The sequence below is a fragment of the Rhineura floridana genome, chromosome 11 (assembly GCF_030035675.1).
Source record: "Rhineura floridana isolate rRhiFlo1 chromosome 11, rRhiFlo1.hap2, whole genome shotgun sequence".
NCBI classification, from domain to species: domain Eukaryota; kingdom Metazoa; phylum Chordata; class Lepidosauria; order Squamata; family Rhineuridae; genus Rhineura; species Rhineura floridana.
The window spans coordinates 4256601-4272471 of NC_084490.1; the positions used below are offsets into that span (position 1 = coordinate 4256601).

At 49.1% G+C, this 15871-nt stretch overlaps 1 protein-coding gene across 2 annotated transcripts; it reads left to right on the plus strand.

The window, feature by feature from the left end:
• The first annotated feature begins 373 nt into the window (after positions 1-373).
• Positions 374-15458, plus strand: LOC133366041 (uncharacterized). Of its 2 annotated transcripts, none has more exons than XM_061588683.1 (2): positions 374-449; positions 11150-15458. In XM_061588683.1, exon 2 carries the CDS (start codon positions 11151-11153, stop codon positions 12489-12491), a length of 1341 nt encoding a protein of 446 aa, XP_061444667.1. In that variant the 5' UTR covers positions 374-449; position 11150; the 3' UTR covers positions 12492-15458. The 2 variants fall into 2 exon arrangements, with proteins under 2 accessions (XP_061444667.1, XP_061444666.1); XM_061588682.1 differs by lacking the exon at positions 374-449 and adding an exon at positions 3911-4242.
• Positions 15459-15871: the final 413 nt, after the last annotated feature.

Sequence of the window (15871 nt, forward strand, 5' to 3'; positions counted from 1 at the left end):
TCTTATGTTCTTATGTTCTAGTGGCAATAAACGATCGTGCCTTTGGGAGACCAGCGAGTGGATCTCTCTTCTTTCTCTTCTGGAAACACAGCCACGCAATTGTGCTGATTTCTTCAGAGCAGCACGTGGCGTAGGATGTGTTGCTTAACCCTTTCCCCCAGTGCCATTTCCCCATGACCATCCTTAACTGCTGTTTGGCCCATGGGTGTGGGAATGTACAGGTACCTCTATTTAAGGATAAATGATACGCAACTTATTATTCAAATCTACCTCCTTACAACCCAAACATGCTGATAGTGGAGATTATGCGTGCATTATTTGTTTAGCACTATCAGGGTGTGTGATGCTCTACTTTACAAGTGCAGGAGGACTGCTCTGTGCCCTGAGGAGCTTACAAATGGAAATTCAATACAGGAGGAATGTGATGTTCCTGTATTAGTGTAAATAGGGTAAGTGCTGGTTGTATAGGAGATACATGGTAAGTAGAATGAAAGAGGAAGGGGGAGTGAATGGGCAGTAGAATGCTGGATGATTGGCTGAATGTTTAAAAAGGAAGTATGACAAGTAAATCTGGGTGGATGTGAAGTGGATGTGGGTGGACTGGAGTGGGTTGTTTTGGTGGGTTTGAGAGAGTTGTTTGTCAGGAGAGCGTGGAGAAGGAGGGGGGTGGAGTTCGGATTAGTATTAGATAAAACCATATGCTTATGTGCCTTATGAAGAAATCTTGTTAATCTTGTTCTCTGTGTTATTTAATAAATACTTAATTTGGTTTACCAGAGGCCTGATCCTTGGCTGGGGTTTCACAGACCAGAAGGGAGGGTGAGGTAAATAACCAAGGCTGAAGAGTGGCAAATGGTGGCAGCGGGTGAAGGGAAGAATATAACACCACAAGTATTCAGAGCAAACCAGAATTATAAGCAGTCTGAGTAAATCAAAGGGATTGGGACAGCTTAAGCACGCAGTCACAGAGGTAACCTAATTGAGGGAGACTCAGGCAGAGTCTCTAGGAATACTGGTTATAGGACGTGACTGGTGGTGCTGCCTAGCAGGGGGATCTGTTGAGATCTAAGAGCGGAGAGGGAAACCATAAAAAAGGACAGTCTGGACTGGTGGAGTCCCTGGTGGTGCCTAGAGACAGGCAGTAACCACGAGCAGGTAGGAACCTGACAGGGAGAGCCAGGGAAGGGCATCACAAGGAACAACCTGGGGGTGAGATGAAGGCAAGGGTAAACTTGCCCCCCCGTCTCTTCCACTTCCTTCTGTTGCCCGCCCTCTCACTCTTCCTCCTTGCCCAGTGGGCTGCTAGACAGTGGCAGCTGGTCCATTAGGGCATGCATGGGACACTGCCCCACCAACTTCAGTCTGCCATCAGCCAGCCTCCATCTGCCTGCCTTCTTACTTGCAACTGGTCCAGGAGGGGGGGGCTCCCTGTCTTCTTCTTCTTCTTCTTCTTCTTCTTCTTCTCAGTGTTGCCCCTTGCAGAACTCAGCAAGAAGGAGGATGGGGACTATTTATTAGTCACCCATCTGGCTGGCTGTCCAGCCACTCTGGGCGATGTACAAAATAAAAACATACAAATACATTAAAACATTAAAAATCTCAACAATAATAATAAAACCTAACCCACCCCAAAAGCCTGTCTGAAGAGCCAGGTCTTCAAGGCCTGGAGGAAGCTCATCATAGCAGGGGCATGACGGAGATCGTTTGGGAGGGAATTCCACAGGGTGGGAGGCACAATAGAAAAAGCCCTCTCCCTAGTTCTCACCAGTCTAGCTGTTTTAACTAGTGGGATAGAAAGAAGGCCTTTTGAGGCTGATCTTGTTGAGCGGCGTCCCTGATGATGCTGGAGGCGCTCCTTCAGATAGACTGGGCCGAAACCGTATAGGGTTTTAAAGGTCAGAACCAACACCTTGAATTGGGCCCGGAAAATAACCCATAACCAGTGCAACTCCTTCAGCACTGGAGTGATGTGATCTCGCCGGTGGCTGCCTTTAATCAGGCGAGCCCCCGCGTTCTGTACCAGTTGCAGCTTCCGGACCGTTTTCAAGGGTAACCCCACGTAGAGTGCATTGCAGTAGTCTAGGCGAGAGGAGACCAGGGCATGTACCACAGATGGGAGCAGATGGTTGGGAAGGTAGGGGCGCAGCCTCTGTATCAGATGGAGTTGATGCAGCGCCGCCCGGCTCACAGCCGAGACCTGAGCCTCCATGGACAGCTGGGAGTCTAGAATGACCCCCAGGCTGCGGACCTGGTCTCTCAGGGGCAATTGTACCCCATTGAGCACCAGGTCAACATCCCCCAGCTAGAATGAGTTGCCTCTGCCTGTCATTGGCTCACTGGCACCACCTACTGTTGGTGCTCCCTGACTTCCACCCCACCAGTTCCAATGAGGGCCAGCTGCTGCTGGTTACCACTGCCTGGATCCAAATGGTGGTGGTGGTGGTGGTGGGAGGGGGGCGTGGCTCTTTGCTCAACCAAAACAGATGCAGGAAGAATCCTTCACAAATCTAAGGGTGCCCCATATGTTGTCAGGATGTGACAGCAGTGGAAAAGGCAGATTTTTTTGTTTCATTTTGTTTTAGTTTTTTAGAGGGGGGGTTGAAAATAGCACAGCTGATATTGTAACAATCCCACCCTGTTTTCTGTGATGTTGTTTTGAACTGTTTTAATCATGTGTTTTAAGATTGCTGTAACCTGTCCTGGGACCTCTGAAGGGTGGATAATAACAATAACAATAATTATACCAAATTATGATTCATCCACATTTGAACACTACACACAGCTCTGCCTCATCTCGGAAAGGACCTTGCAGAGCTAGAAAATGTGCAGAAAAAGGCCAATGAAAACTGTGAAGGGGGATGATTATTATTATATCCCACCATTGGATTGACTGGCCCAAGGTCACCCAGAGAGCTTCATGGCTGAGTAGGGATTTGAACATCAGTCTTCCAACTGCTAATCCCCACACTCTAACCACTACCGCTTTTCCTATAGATGCATCTTTGCCAACCTGGTGCTGTCCAGATTAGGGTTGCCAGATTCTTGGCCTGAGACTGATCCTGTATCTTTAGTAGAGAAACTCAGCCAACTGCAGGTGTTCTTCCAACACTGTAATGGGAAAAATCACAAGGTGGAATTCTCCCTTCCCTCTGCACAGCTTTTAAAGATACAGAAAACCTCTTGGAGGCTGGGCATGGCAATCAAAAGGTCTCCTGTATCTTTAACAGTTGTGCAGGGCGAAGGGAGAATTCCACCTTGTGGTTTTTCCCATTACAGTGTTGCAAGAACACCTGCACTTGGCTGACTTTCTCTTCTCTTCTCCTAAAGATACAGGATCAGTCTCAGGCCATGGACCTGGCAACCCTAGTCCAAATGTTTTGGACCACAATTCTCATCAGCCCCAGCCAGCACAGGACAGCTTGCTAGGACTGATGGGAGTTGTAGTCCAAAACAACTGGAGGGCTCCAGGTTAGTGGAGATTGACTTAAATTGTTAGCCATTATAAAAGCCCTTTGGGGCTGGAGAGAGCAATTATCACATTGAGCCAATCCATCAGTACTGGCGACCATGCTTGCAAACAGCATTACTGGATTAGAAGAAGCTTCAGTGCGCTGGAACCACTGAAATGTTTCACGCAAGTTGCTGCAGAATGCATTTGAAACACCAGCCAAAGGACTGGGGCAGGTGGGAGATTAAAAATGGAAAGGTTCCACCGAGATTTGAACTCGGATCGCTGGATTCAGAGTCCAGAGTGCTAACCATTACACCGAGCTGGTCGCCATTTGTTCTCTGCTTGTCGGAGAGAGAGGCGGGGATTCCGCCAGCCAATAGCGTCGGGCGACTCGGCTTCTGTTTTGCATATCCCGTTCCTTTCTTGCGCACATTTTTGTATCAAGGCCCCATTCAGAGAACAAAAGAAAAGGCTCGCGCGCGCGCACTTCCCAGCGTGGGGCTGGCGACGCTGATTGGCTGAAGGAATTAATCATTCCAACCCTTTGCATTTAACGGGTCCCCACCTTTACTAGTATTATTATTTTTGGATTATAAAGGCGGGGGATCATGTTAACCCTCTAGTTGCCAGCACTTGGGGTTTTTTCCCTTCCTGCTCCTCCTCTATAATCTAGTTTCTCTCTCCCCTCCGCTCTCCCACCATTTTTGCTGCTTCTAATCTTTCCCTTCTCTTCTCGTGCCCCACAAGTCCAGCCCTCCGGCAAGGCGATCTACCCAGAGGCTGCAGAAAAGGTTTGTTTCATGCTACCTATGCTTTGCAACCATCGCTGAAAATTGGGGGAGGGGGAAGAGAAGGAGCTTTGAGCCGTAGTGGAACCAGATTTTTTTAAAATAAAAAATAAAAAACAGACTGTTATATCAGGATGATAATAATACTTTTGAGTAGGCCAGCGCCAAAGAGTATTTAAATATAATGCTTTACGGTGTTCAAAGCACTTCCCAACGTCCCTGTAAGGGAGGTCGGTACGATTGTCCTTGTATTGCAGATGGAGTGGAGATTGAGGCCAAGAGGAGAGTGTTCTGCCTATGCGATGTAGACTGACCCAGGGCTGAGGGGGGTCCTTCCTAGGGTACACTCTGACAGGACCCCAGAGGGTGGCAGTTCTGACCACAATCTTGGACTGCCTTCAAGTCGATTCCGACTTATGGCGACCCTACAAATAGGGTTTTCATGGTAAGCTGTATTCAGAGGGGGTTTACCATTATTGCCTTCCTGTGAGGCTGAGAGGCAGTGACTGGCCTAAGGTCACCCAGTGAGCTTTGTGGCTGTGTGGGGATTCGAACCCTGGTCTCTCAGGTCGTAGTCCAACACTCTAACTAACCACTACACTACACTGGCTCTGACCACAATCATAGCTCACCCAAAATACAGTGCTCAGCAGTGCTGTCATTCTGAAATTTTCTGGGCTGAAAAAAATTGCTACTGTCACTTTTTATTACCCATAATGCCCTAGAATGATGGAACTTCCAAGGCATTACGTTTTATAAATCTACTGATGGCCTGGAGCAATCATCCCACCAGGCATCACAATCAGCAGTGGGCCTTGGCTGCCTGAATACACACTACAGATCTGCATGCACACCTATTACAGATAGGGGGGAGGACCCAAACCAGGGATTATTGGCCAATCTTACCTGTGGCTAACAAGTGGCTTTCCCTATTCCAAATGGTGCAGCCAATCAGATTTCAGGAGCTCTTGCCTATTAATAGGGTAGCCATAAGTCAGGATGGACTTGAAGTCCATTTCCATTTTGCCAAACCTATCCATTCAAGAAAGTAACCTGTTAGGGCAGGGATCACTTGTGGTCCTCTAGATCAGGAGCTCTTAAACTGTGGTCCCTAGAGGTCCATGGATGTGTTTCAGAGAGTCTGTGATCCAGGTGCAAGAAAGCAAAACAAAACCCAGTTTCCAATGCAATAAAATAAATTGTATGCAAACTTTTGTGTGTGTGTGTTTATGTGCATTTTTCTGGGGTGCGGGTGTGATGCCCTTCCCTGGCTCTCCCTGTCAGGTTCCTACCTGCTCGTGGCTACTGCCTTTCACTAGGCACCACCAGGGACTCCACCAGTCCGGACTGTCCTTTTTTATGGTTTCTCTCTCCGCTCTAGCACAGAACTCAATAGATCCCCCTGCTAGGCAGCACCACCAGTCACGTTCTACAACCAATGGCAGTGGTTCCGCTCCTACTTGGTGGGTCGTCTCCAGAGGGTAGTACTTGGGGAGCACTGCTTGACACCCTGGGACCTCCAGTATGGAGTCCCGCAGGGGTCAGTTCTGTCCCCCATGCTTTTTAATATCTATATGAAGCCGCTGGGTGCAGTTATCAGGAGTTTTGGAGTGCGTTGCCATCAGTACGCTGATGACACGCAGCTCTATTTCTCCTGTTCATCTTTTTCAGGTGAGCCTGTCGACGTGCTGAACCGATGTCTAGCTGCGACAGTGGACTGGATGAGAGCTAACAAACTGAGGCTTAATCCAGACAAAACTGAGATGCTGCTGGTGGGTGGTTCTCCTGACAGAATGGTGGATGTTCGACCTGTTCTGGATGGGGTTACACTCCCCCTGAATGAACAGGTTCGTAGCTTGGGAGTCCTTTTAGACCCATCCCTGTCACTTGAGGCTCAGATAGCCTCGGTGGCTTGGGGTGCTTTTTACCAACTTCGGCTGGTGGCCCAGCTACGCCCCTATCTGGACAGAGAGAACCTCGCTTCAGTAGTTCATGCGCTGGTAACCTCGAAATTAGATTACTGCAATGCGCTCTACGTGGGGCTGCCTCTGAAGACGGTCCGGAAACTGCAGCTTGTGCAGAATGCAGCGGCCAGACTATTAACGCGGACCAGACGGTCCGACCATATAACACCGATTCTGGCCCGCCTGCACTGGCTGCCTATTTGTTTCCGGGCCCGGTTCAATTTTTATTAAATCTGGCCTCAGTAACGTCTGAGCGGCACCAGTATCAAGCAATGCCCAATAATTTGCCCCCTGAACACACTCTTCCTCCCTTAGACTCGTATCAAAGTCTTTTACTTCGGTCCAGTTTATCTGGCAGAACTGAACCTTTTTTGTTTCCAGCTCTTTTGGTTCTGTTTTTACTGCCCTTCCCTGAGCAGGATTACTAATGGGGTTGGCAACCCCACATTGAAAACGTAGGTGCCCCGGTCTACCACATTTATAGCATAATTTCTCCTCCATTTTAGGGTACACAGATCCACTCTGTTGTGTCCTGTGCCCTTCAGATTTTATTGGAGGACTCCATCGCTGTGGTACCACATCCTTTTTGCCGCCATTATATGGTCTGGGTTTAAACTCTCTTGATGTTTTTCCCACCCAGCCAGTTCTATTGGAGGCAAAGTGATCCGCCATCTTTGCGGCCTCCTGCACCGATGTAGGGGAACGGTCTTTGACCAGGAGCCTTATTTCTGGTGGTAACTGATGGAATAGTTGATCCAGTATCATGAGGCTTTTCACCTCTTGCACTGACTGAGCTTTGGCACTACTCATCCACTTTCCAAATATATCCATCAACTTTGCTCCCAGTTCAACAAAAGACCTCCTTGCTTGGATCTGACAGTTTTGGAATAACTTTCTAAAATAGTCAGGTCCCAGTCTGAACCTTTTGTATACTGCCTCTTTAAACTCGGCATATGTGACGGGCCTGTCTGAGGGGAAATATTGGTATACCTCTGCCAATTCCCCTTTGATCAGGTTTGATAAATATTGCATATATTTATCCTCCGGTAGCCCCCACATTTGAGCTGCCTTTTCAAAAGTGCTGAGGTAAATTTGTGGATCTTGTCCAGGCTCAAACATTGCAAAATCTTTCGGTGTCACCTTTATTTTAGTTTCATTTCTGTCCTTTCTTGTTTCATCAGAATGAAACTTCTCTCTTTCAAACTTTAACTTTTCCACCTGTAATTCAGCATCCACTCTCGTTCTCTCAAATTCCAACTCCCTCTGCTTGTCTTTCTCATCAGCCTCCCTCCTCAATCTCTCAGTTTCCAACTCCCTCTGCTTGTCTTTCTCATCAGCCTCCCATCTTAACTTCTCTCTCAAATACTCTATATAAGCGGGATTGCTTGAATACCTTTCTGGGGTCTCTTCCCTGACAGGTTGTTTTTGCTGGACAGTTGTAAATCCTATTAGTGCTACCCTCAGTTCATCTACCTATTTACCTTCGTGAGGTAAATTGAATGTTATGCACTTCTCCACCAGCTCCTCTCTTTTCATTTTTATATATTCAGCCATGGTGTTGGAGTTCACTCACTCTTTGCCACACACTCTTTGCCAGTCACTCTCACAAGTAATCTTTATTTGTTATTTCTGTTTGCCACACCACTGTTAGGGACTCTCTTTTGTCCGTATCTGGACTCTCTTTTGTTCGTATCCCACCGCTACAGCCAACACCTGTGATGCCCTTGCCTGGCTCTCCCTGTCAGGTTCCTACCTGCTCGTGGCTACTGCCTTTCACTAGGCACCACCAGGGACTCCACCAGTCCGGACTGTCCTTTTTATGGTTTCTCTCTCTGCTCTAGCACAGATCTCAATAGATCCCCCTGCTAGGCAGCACCATCAGTCACGTTCTACAACCAATGTTCCCAGAGACCTTGCCTGAGTCTCTCTATCCGGTTACATTCGTGACTGCGTGCCTATGCTGTTCCCAACCCCCTTGTATCAATGCAGATAACTCATAACTTGGGGTTGCTCTGGATACTTATAATGTTATCAACCACCAGTAACGTCCCAATACTAGTATTCCCAGAGACTCTGAATACTGGTATTGTTATTCTCTTCACCGCTGCCACCATTTGTTACAGTTTCCCTTCAGCCTTGGTTATTACCTTACCCTCCCTTCTGGTCTGTGAAACCCCAGCCAAGGATCAGGCCTTCGGTAGACCAAAATAGTATTTATTAAATAACATTAATAACAAGAAACCTTTGATAATGATCTACAAGCTTATGGTTTCATCTATTACTGTGATATTTGACTTATTACTAATCCGAACTCCACCTCCCTCTTTTTCCACACTCTCCTGACATACACCAACTCACACCCACCTCCCAACTCCACCAAAACAACCCACTCACGTCCACCAAACACCTCTCAAACAACCCACTCACGTCCACCCAGATTCAACTGTCATCCTTCCATTTATACTCTCAGCCATCCAAAACCTCAGCCAATCATCCAGCATTCTACTGCTCATTTACTCCCCCCTCCTCTTTCATTCCACTTACCACATATCTTCTATACAAACAGCACTTACCATATATACATTAATACAGGAACATCACAGTGGGCCCATAGCTTTCATCAGATTCCTAAAAAAATCTGACCTAAGAAAAGGTTAAGAACAACTGCGTGAGATGATGGTTGGACAACAGTTTCTGTCAGCCAGCATGGCTACTGGTCAAGGGCGATGGGAGTCCAGCTACATCTGGAGAGCCAACGGTTCCCTATTCCTGTGCTAGGGTGAAAAAGAACCAAACTCCTGGGCCTATTAACATCCTACCCGAGGGAGACCAGAGGCGAAAAGAGGCTGGGGCTTCCGCCTCTGGAATAACGGTACTGCATATGTCTTCTTTTTCCCATTTGTCAGACCCTGATACTGCAGAGGAAGGGGACCCTTTGATGGAATGCAGAGGGACCAGTTTGTCATTGCGTTATTAACACAGTGGTTGGCAAAACCAGTGTGTAAACAAAAGAAAAAGTTTACCCTGTTTTTCCATTTGAAACTTGAGTCGTCCATCCATTCGCTGGTGCACCAGCCAGGGTCTGCAGGAGGGCACAATGACATTGCTTATGGTTGATGGGAAATCTGGCTTCTGTTTTTTCTGTGGGTTTTTTTTCCTCCCCAGAGAACAGGTGCATTCTGGGGGTCTTTGAGAGCTGAGGATTGTGGGATACTTTGTACAGGTCAGGGGATCTGAACAAAGGAAGAATTTGGAATTCCTTTCAGGATTGTGGAGATTCCTTCCTGCTCTGCAATTCTCAGCTGTTACCAAAAATAACTGAAAGAGGCAATAGTAAGACCACTTCTGAAGAAATCGTCCCTGGACCCAGAAAATCTTAACAACTATAGGCCGGTAGCTAATGTTCCGTTCCTGGGCAAGGTCCTGGAACGAGTGGTTGCTGACCAGCTCCAGACACTTTTGGATGAAACCGATTATCTGGATCCATTTCAGTCGGGTTTTAGACCCGGTTTTGGCATGGAGACAGCCTTGGTCGCCCTGTATGATGACCTTTGTCGGGAGACAGACAGGGGGAGTGTGACCCTACTGATTCTCCTTGATCTCTCAGCGGCTTTTGATACCATCGACCATGGTATCCTTCTGGGACGACTCTCTGATTTGGGAGTGGGCGGTACTGTGTGGCAGTGGTTCCGCTCCTACTTGGTGGGTCGTCTCCAGAGGGTAGTACTTGGGGAGCACTGCTCGACACCCTGGGACCTCCAGTATGGAGTCCCGCAGGGGTCAGTTCTGTCCCCCATGCTTTTTAATATCTATATGAAGCTGCTGGGTGCGGTCATCAGGAGTTTTGGAGTGCGTTGCCATCAGTACGCTGATGACACGCAGCTCTATTTCTCCTGTTCATCTTTTTCAGGTGAGTCTGTTGATGTGCTGAACCGATGTCTAGCTGCGACAGTGGACTGGATGAGAGCTAACAAACTGAGGCTTAATCCAGACAAAACTGAGATGCTGCTGGTGGGTGGTTCTCCTGACAGAATGGTGGATGTTCGACCTGTTCTGGATGGGGTTACACTCCCCCTGAATGAACAGGTTCGTAGCTTGGGAGTCCTTTTAGACCCATCCCTGTCACTTGAGGCTCAGATAGCCTCGGTGGCTTGGGGTGCTTTTTACCAACTTCGGCTGGTGGCCCAGCTACGCCCCTATCTGGACAGAGAGAACCTCGCTTCAGTAGTTCATGCGCTGGTAACCTCGAAATTAGATTACTGCAATGCGCTCTACGTGGGGCTGCCTCTGAAGACGGTCCGGAAACTGCAGCTTGTGCAGAATGCAGCGGCCAGACTATTAACGGGGACCAGACGGTCCGACCATATAACACCGATTCTGGCCCGCCTGCACTGGCTGCCTGTTTGTTTCCGGGCCCAGTTCAAAGTGCTGGTTTTAACCTACAAAGCCCTACACGGCACAGGACCACAATACCTGTTGGAACAACTTCCCCGATATGAACCTGCCTGTACACTACGCTCATCATCAAAGACCCTCCTCCAAGTTCCTACGTATAGGGAAGCTCGGAGGGTGGCAACGCGGAAAAGGGCTTTTTCTGTGGTGGCCCCCGAACTGTGGAACGACCTCCCAGAGGAGATATGACTGGTGCCAACGTTACTATCTTTTCGGCGCCAGGTTAAAACTTTCCTCTTTGCCCAGGCATTTTAATATGTTTAGTATGCACTGACATTGTTTTAATCTTTTTAACATTTTAACTTTTTAATGTGTTTTATATTGTTACATGTTTATTGTGTTTTTTGATGTTTTCTTGTTCTTGTGAACCGCCCAGAGAGCTTCAGCTATGGGGCGGTCTATAAGTTTAATGAAATAAATAAATAAAAATCTCATTCGTTTCATTGCCAGATTGTGATGCTTCTCTCTCTCTCTCTCTCCTTGCTAATTTTAAGCATGGATTCTGCCCAGAAAGAAGCTGCCATCTTGTGTGTGGTGCAATCAGGGACACTCATGATGGAGTACCTGAGAGCCAGCGGGGAAGCTTCGTCAGCAGCTGCTTCTCGCCGTCGATGGGCCTTTCTGCACTCTCTAGGGCAGAGAGCCTATGAGGAAGAGGAGGAGGAAGAATCTGAGGAGGAGGAGGAGGAGGAAGGAGAGGAGGAGGTCTTACTTCCTCGGCAAACGTCCAGTGCTGGATTTCGCCGTGGTGGGCGCCTCCGTTCAGTGGAGAGGCGCTTTTGGGCACGGCCCCGAAGCACCGAGTGGTGGGATCACACGGTGCTGGAGACGTGGGACGACAACCAGTGGCTGCAGAATTTTCGGATGCGCAAGTCAACTTTCTTGGAACTTTGTGGCCAGCTTTCCCCGGCTCTCCAGCGCCAGAAGACGCGGATGAGGATCCCTCTGAGCGTGGAGAAGCGCGTGGCCATCGCCCTCTGGAAGCTGGCCACGTCCGTCTGCTACCGTGACGTTGGCAACCAGTTTGGCGTCGGCAGGTCCACTGCCGGCTCGGTGGTGCTGGAAGTCTGCCGCGCCATCCAGAGGGTACTGATGCGCACCACGGTGACCGTGGGCAACAACCTGCCAGGAATCCTCACGGGGTTCAAGGAGATGGGCTTCCCCAACTGCGCTGGTGTAGTGGGCACAACTCACATGCCCATTTTGTGCCCCCCTCACCAGGCAGCCGAGTATGTCAACACAAAAGGGTACTACTCCATGGCTTTGCAAGCTCTAGTGGACCACCAGGGGAAGTTTACCCACCTGAGTGCCGGTTGGCCTGGGAAGACCCACGAAGCCAAGATCTTCAACAAGTCAACCTTGTTCACCAAAGGGCAAGAAGGGACTCTCTTTGCCCTGGGTCCGGTGGATATCAATGGGGTATCTGTGCCCAGGGTCATCCTCGGTGGACCGGCCTACCCTCTCCTTCCATGGCTGATGGTCCCCTACACAGAAGATCTGGACAGCGCCAAGGAAACATTCAATGCCACCTTGAACCAGTGCCAGGAGCCTCTGGAGGAAGCTTTCAGCCGGCTGAAGGGCAGGTGGCGATGCCTGACAGGCCGCAACGACTGCGCGGTGGAGAACCTTCCCCGCCTCATCTCGGCCTGCTGCGTCTTGCACAACATCTGCGAGGAGAAAGGGGAGGCCTACAAGGAAACGTGGGAGGCCGAAGCGAAGCAGTTGGCCGCCACCTTCAAACAGCCTCTCCAGAGGCCGGACACTCGCATTAAAGCTGCAGCCAGGTCTGAGAGGGTCAGAGACGCCCTCTGTGCCTACATTGCAAGCATGGCGTGAAAAAAAAAGTGGAAGGGAGATCCCTTGTGGAGCTGGGAGTGTTCTTGCATTCACTTGGAGGGGAGGCTAGCAGATGGGTTCAATGAATCTGCCAACCTGAGGCATGCTAAGGCTTCCATCCTTACCCAGTCATCTGGGATTAAGCCCCATTGAGCCCAACAGGTTTTACTTCTGAGTTGACGTGTAGTTACTTAGGGTTGCAGTGTAAGAGCCTCACAGCCGATTTTGATATAGAAGCATCAAGCATGGGGAAGACGGGTGGTGGGGAAAACCTCATTGTGTGAAAAATGAGTTTTCTTAAAGCCTGTCACCAGAAAGAAATTCATACTTTGCCACCTCTGGAAAAATTACTTGCACAGTAGAGGTTTTTTCCATTACGGCGTTAACTGAGTGCCGGATTGCATGTAATATGGCCCTTGCACCTCTGCGGAAGGTGGCAATTCCTCCAGAGTGGATGGGTGAGCTTGTCTTTACTAAGCTGTTAGGATTTCCTCAATAGAATTAGCCAGCCCCTACGCAGACAATGTGGACATCTCAAAAAGCGGGTAGTGTGAATTTGACCTTCAGGAGTTCAGTTTTCAGGCCTAAGGGGTAGATATTGGGTGTGTAACCTGTGGCCCTCCAGATGTTGTTGGGCTACAACGTCCATAATTTCTGACCGTTGGTCATGCTGGCTGTGGCTGCTAAGAGTTGAAATCTGGCAACATCTGGGGGGACGCAGGTTCCCTATTGCTGTAATTGTGTGAGTGTGTATGTTGCTAGTTCAGCTGTTCTTGTGCTTCCCTTTCTGCCTCTTGGAGGGGAAGCCAGCACAGCTGCCACGCGTGGAAGCCACCATAGCACTGTATAGTTTTGACATCTTAGTTGCTCATCTAGGAGGCTTATACACTCGCCCCAGGTGAAGCAGGCCAATCACAAGACTGATGCTGTCACTGGGGACATGCGCGATTTCTCCTAAAGCAAGGGTGTGAGTCAGGCCTGTATTCCCTGCCCCCTCACACTTTCCTTTTCTGTTCTAGGTCCTTGTTGATGCTGTCACTGGGGACATGCGCGATTTCTCCTAAAGCAAGGGTGTGAGTCAGGCCTGTATTCCCTGCCCCCTCACACTTTCCTTTTCTGTTCTAGGTCCTTGTTGATGCTGTCACTGGGGACATGCGCGATTTCTCCTAAAGCAAGGGTGTGAGTCAGGCCTGTATTCCCTGCCCCCTCACACTTTCCTTTTCTGTTCTAGGTCCTTGTTGATGCTGTCACTGGGGACATGCGCGATTTCTCCTAAAGCAAGGGTGTGAGTCAGGCCTGTATTCCCTGCCCCCTCACACTTTCCTTTTCTGTTCTAGGTCCTTGTTGATGCTGTCACTGGGGACATGCGCGATTTCTCCTAAAGCAAGGGTGTGAGTCAGGCCTGTATTCCCTGCCCCCTCACACTTTCCTTTTCTGTTCTAGGTCCTTGTTGAATTGGGATCCTGTCAAACTAGCAGCCTTGACAGGAGTGTTTATTCTTTCGCTATATGTGTGGATAGTTGCTGCTATGCTGTCATTATGACCTTTTAAAAAAATAGCTTTGTGGATTTTACTTCTTCTTACAGAAATTGTGGGGGAGAATCTTTGCACCGTTTTTGGAGAACACGGTGGAGATAATTAGCGCACTCCCCCAGTCCACTTTCCCAATCCTTTCTCCAGAGCAATGAATAAGAAACATACTAAACCTGTTAGCATGACATTAGTAGGCCCAGCTGTGGTTTGCACCCACATGAGCTTTGGCAGTGAAGTTCGTCATGTTAGTGTTTGTTCACTCTCTCCTTCCAAATGGGATTAAGCTGCTCCAGTTCATCACTCCCATGATAAGAAGAAAAATGGAATCCGCTACCCTTTCCCCCCTTGTGCTTAATTCACACGGTATGTGGCAAGTATGTGAGAAGGGCGGTCGTGTAGTGGCCAATTCAGAACTGCAGGGTCCCTTCTGGGAGTCACGGCCATGCCCCCTAGTCCACTTTCCCTTGTCTCCCTTCGCCTCCGAGCCCACACTCCGCTACAACAGACATCCCTAAGAGCCTGTCATCATGACCGGGGAGGCTGTGTGTTAGCTACTAAGAAAAGTCTTCTCAGTAGCTGATTCTCCTCCTTTCACTCTGGCTGGCTGCAATCAGCACAAAAGGTCAAGGACTCAGTGGCTAGCATGCTCCCCTTTCACATAGGGACCTGTTTGGGACCCTGCTCCCAAAAAAGTAATGGCTCTGCAGCCCCAGATGACTATAGGGAGAAGGACCACAGGCCATGAAGGGGAGAGAGATGCTTGCAAACACCGGGAACCCATAGTAGGCACATGTGCTGTACCCATGCCTCTGATTCTCTGCAGTTCCCTGGTGTGCATCTTTCACAAATGCATGCTTCTGCTTCACACTTTGGCACTGCCACAGATGATCAGGTTACTGTCCTGGACCGTAGGAAGTCGCTTTATACTGAGTCAGACCATTGGTCCAGTAGCTCAGTATGGCTGACACCTGATGCGGGGAACCTTTGGTCCTCTGGATGCTGCTGAACCGCAGTTCCCATCATCCCCGGCCATTGGCCACTCTTATTGGGGCTAATGGAAGTTGTAGTTCAGCAACATCTGGAGGGCCAAAGGTCCCCCGCCTGCTGTACACTGATTGGCAGCAGTGGCCCTACAGTATTTCAAGGAGGGAGTCTTATCCCAAATTTACCTGGAGATGCCACTGGAGATTTAACCAGGGACCATCTGCATGCAAACCAAATGCTCTGCCATTGAGCTACTGCTGTTCCCCAAATGGACCCGCTGTGAGCAGGATTTGAACCTATGCAAGGAGTCCCCATTCAATTTCAAGTCCACGACCTTAACCGCTCGCCCGTCACAGCTCCATAATTTTAAGTGGATCTCCTCATGTACCTCTGGCAACCTTCAGTGTCCCTGTGTGAGCGTGCATGTTCTTTGAGTTTTTAATAATAAATTGTGCAAATTTAGCTGTTGCTGCTCCTGTTGTTTTCTTTCTTTGGCTCTGAGCACATCGTTGGAGATTGGTTCCCCATCCACGGTCTGGATTCAAGACGAATCTGGACTTTGCAGGATGGGGCTAGGAGGTGGGGAAGAGGGGTTTAAACCCAGGAACAGTTGCTCTGTTGTCAGATCTCCTGGGGAGGTCTGGGACAGAATATAAAAAGGCTACTTGTAGAGCGGGAAGGGGGGAGTCCAAAGATGGTGGCTCTAATCCAGCCTTCCCCAACCTGCTGCCCTCCAGATCAGCCCCAGCCACACAGCTGTAATCCAAAATGTCTGGAGGGCACCAGCTTGGGGAAGGCTCAGAGCAAGGCAAATAAGGATCCTCTGCACTCTCCTTGAGGCATTTGGTGAGAACATGAGGCCT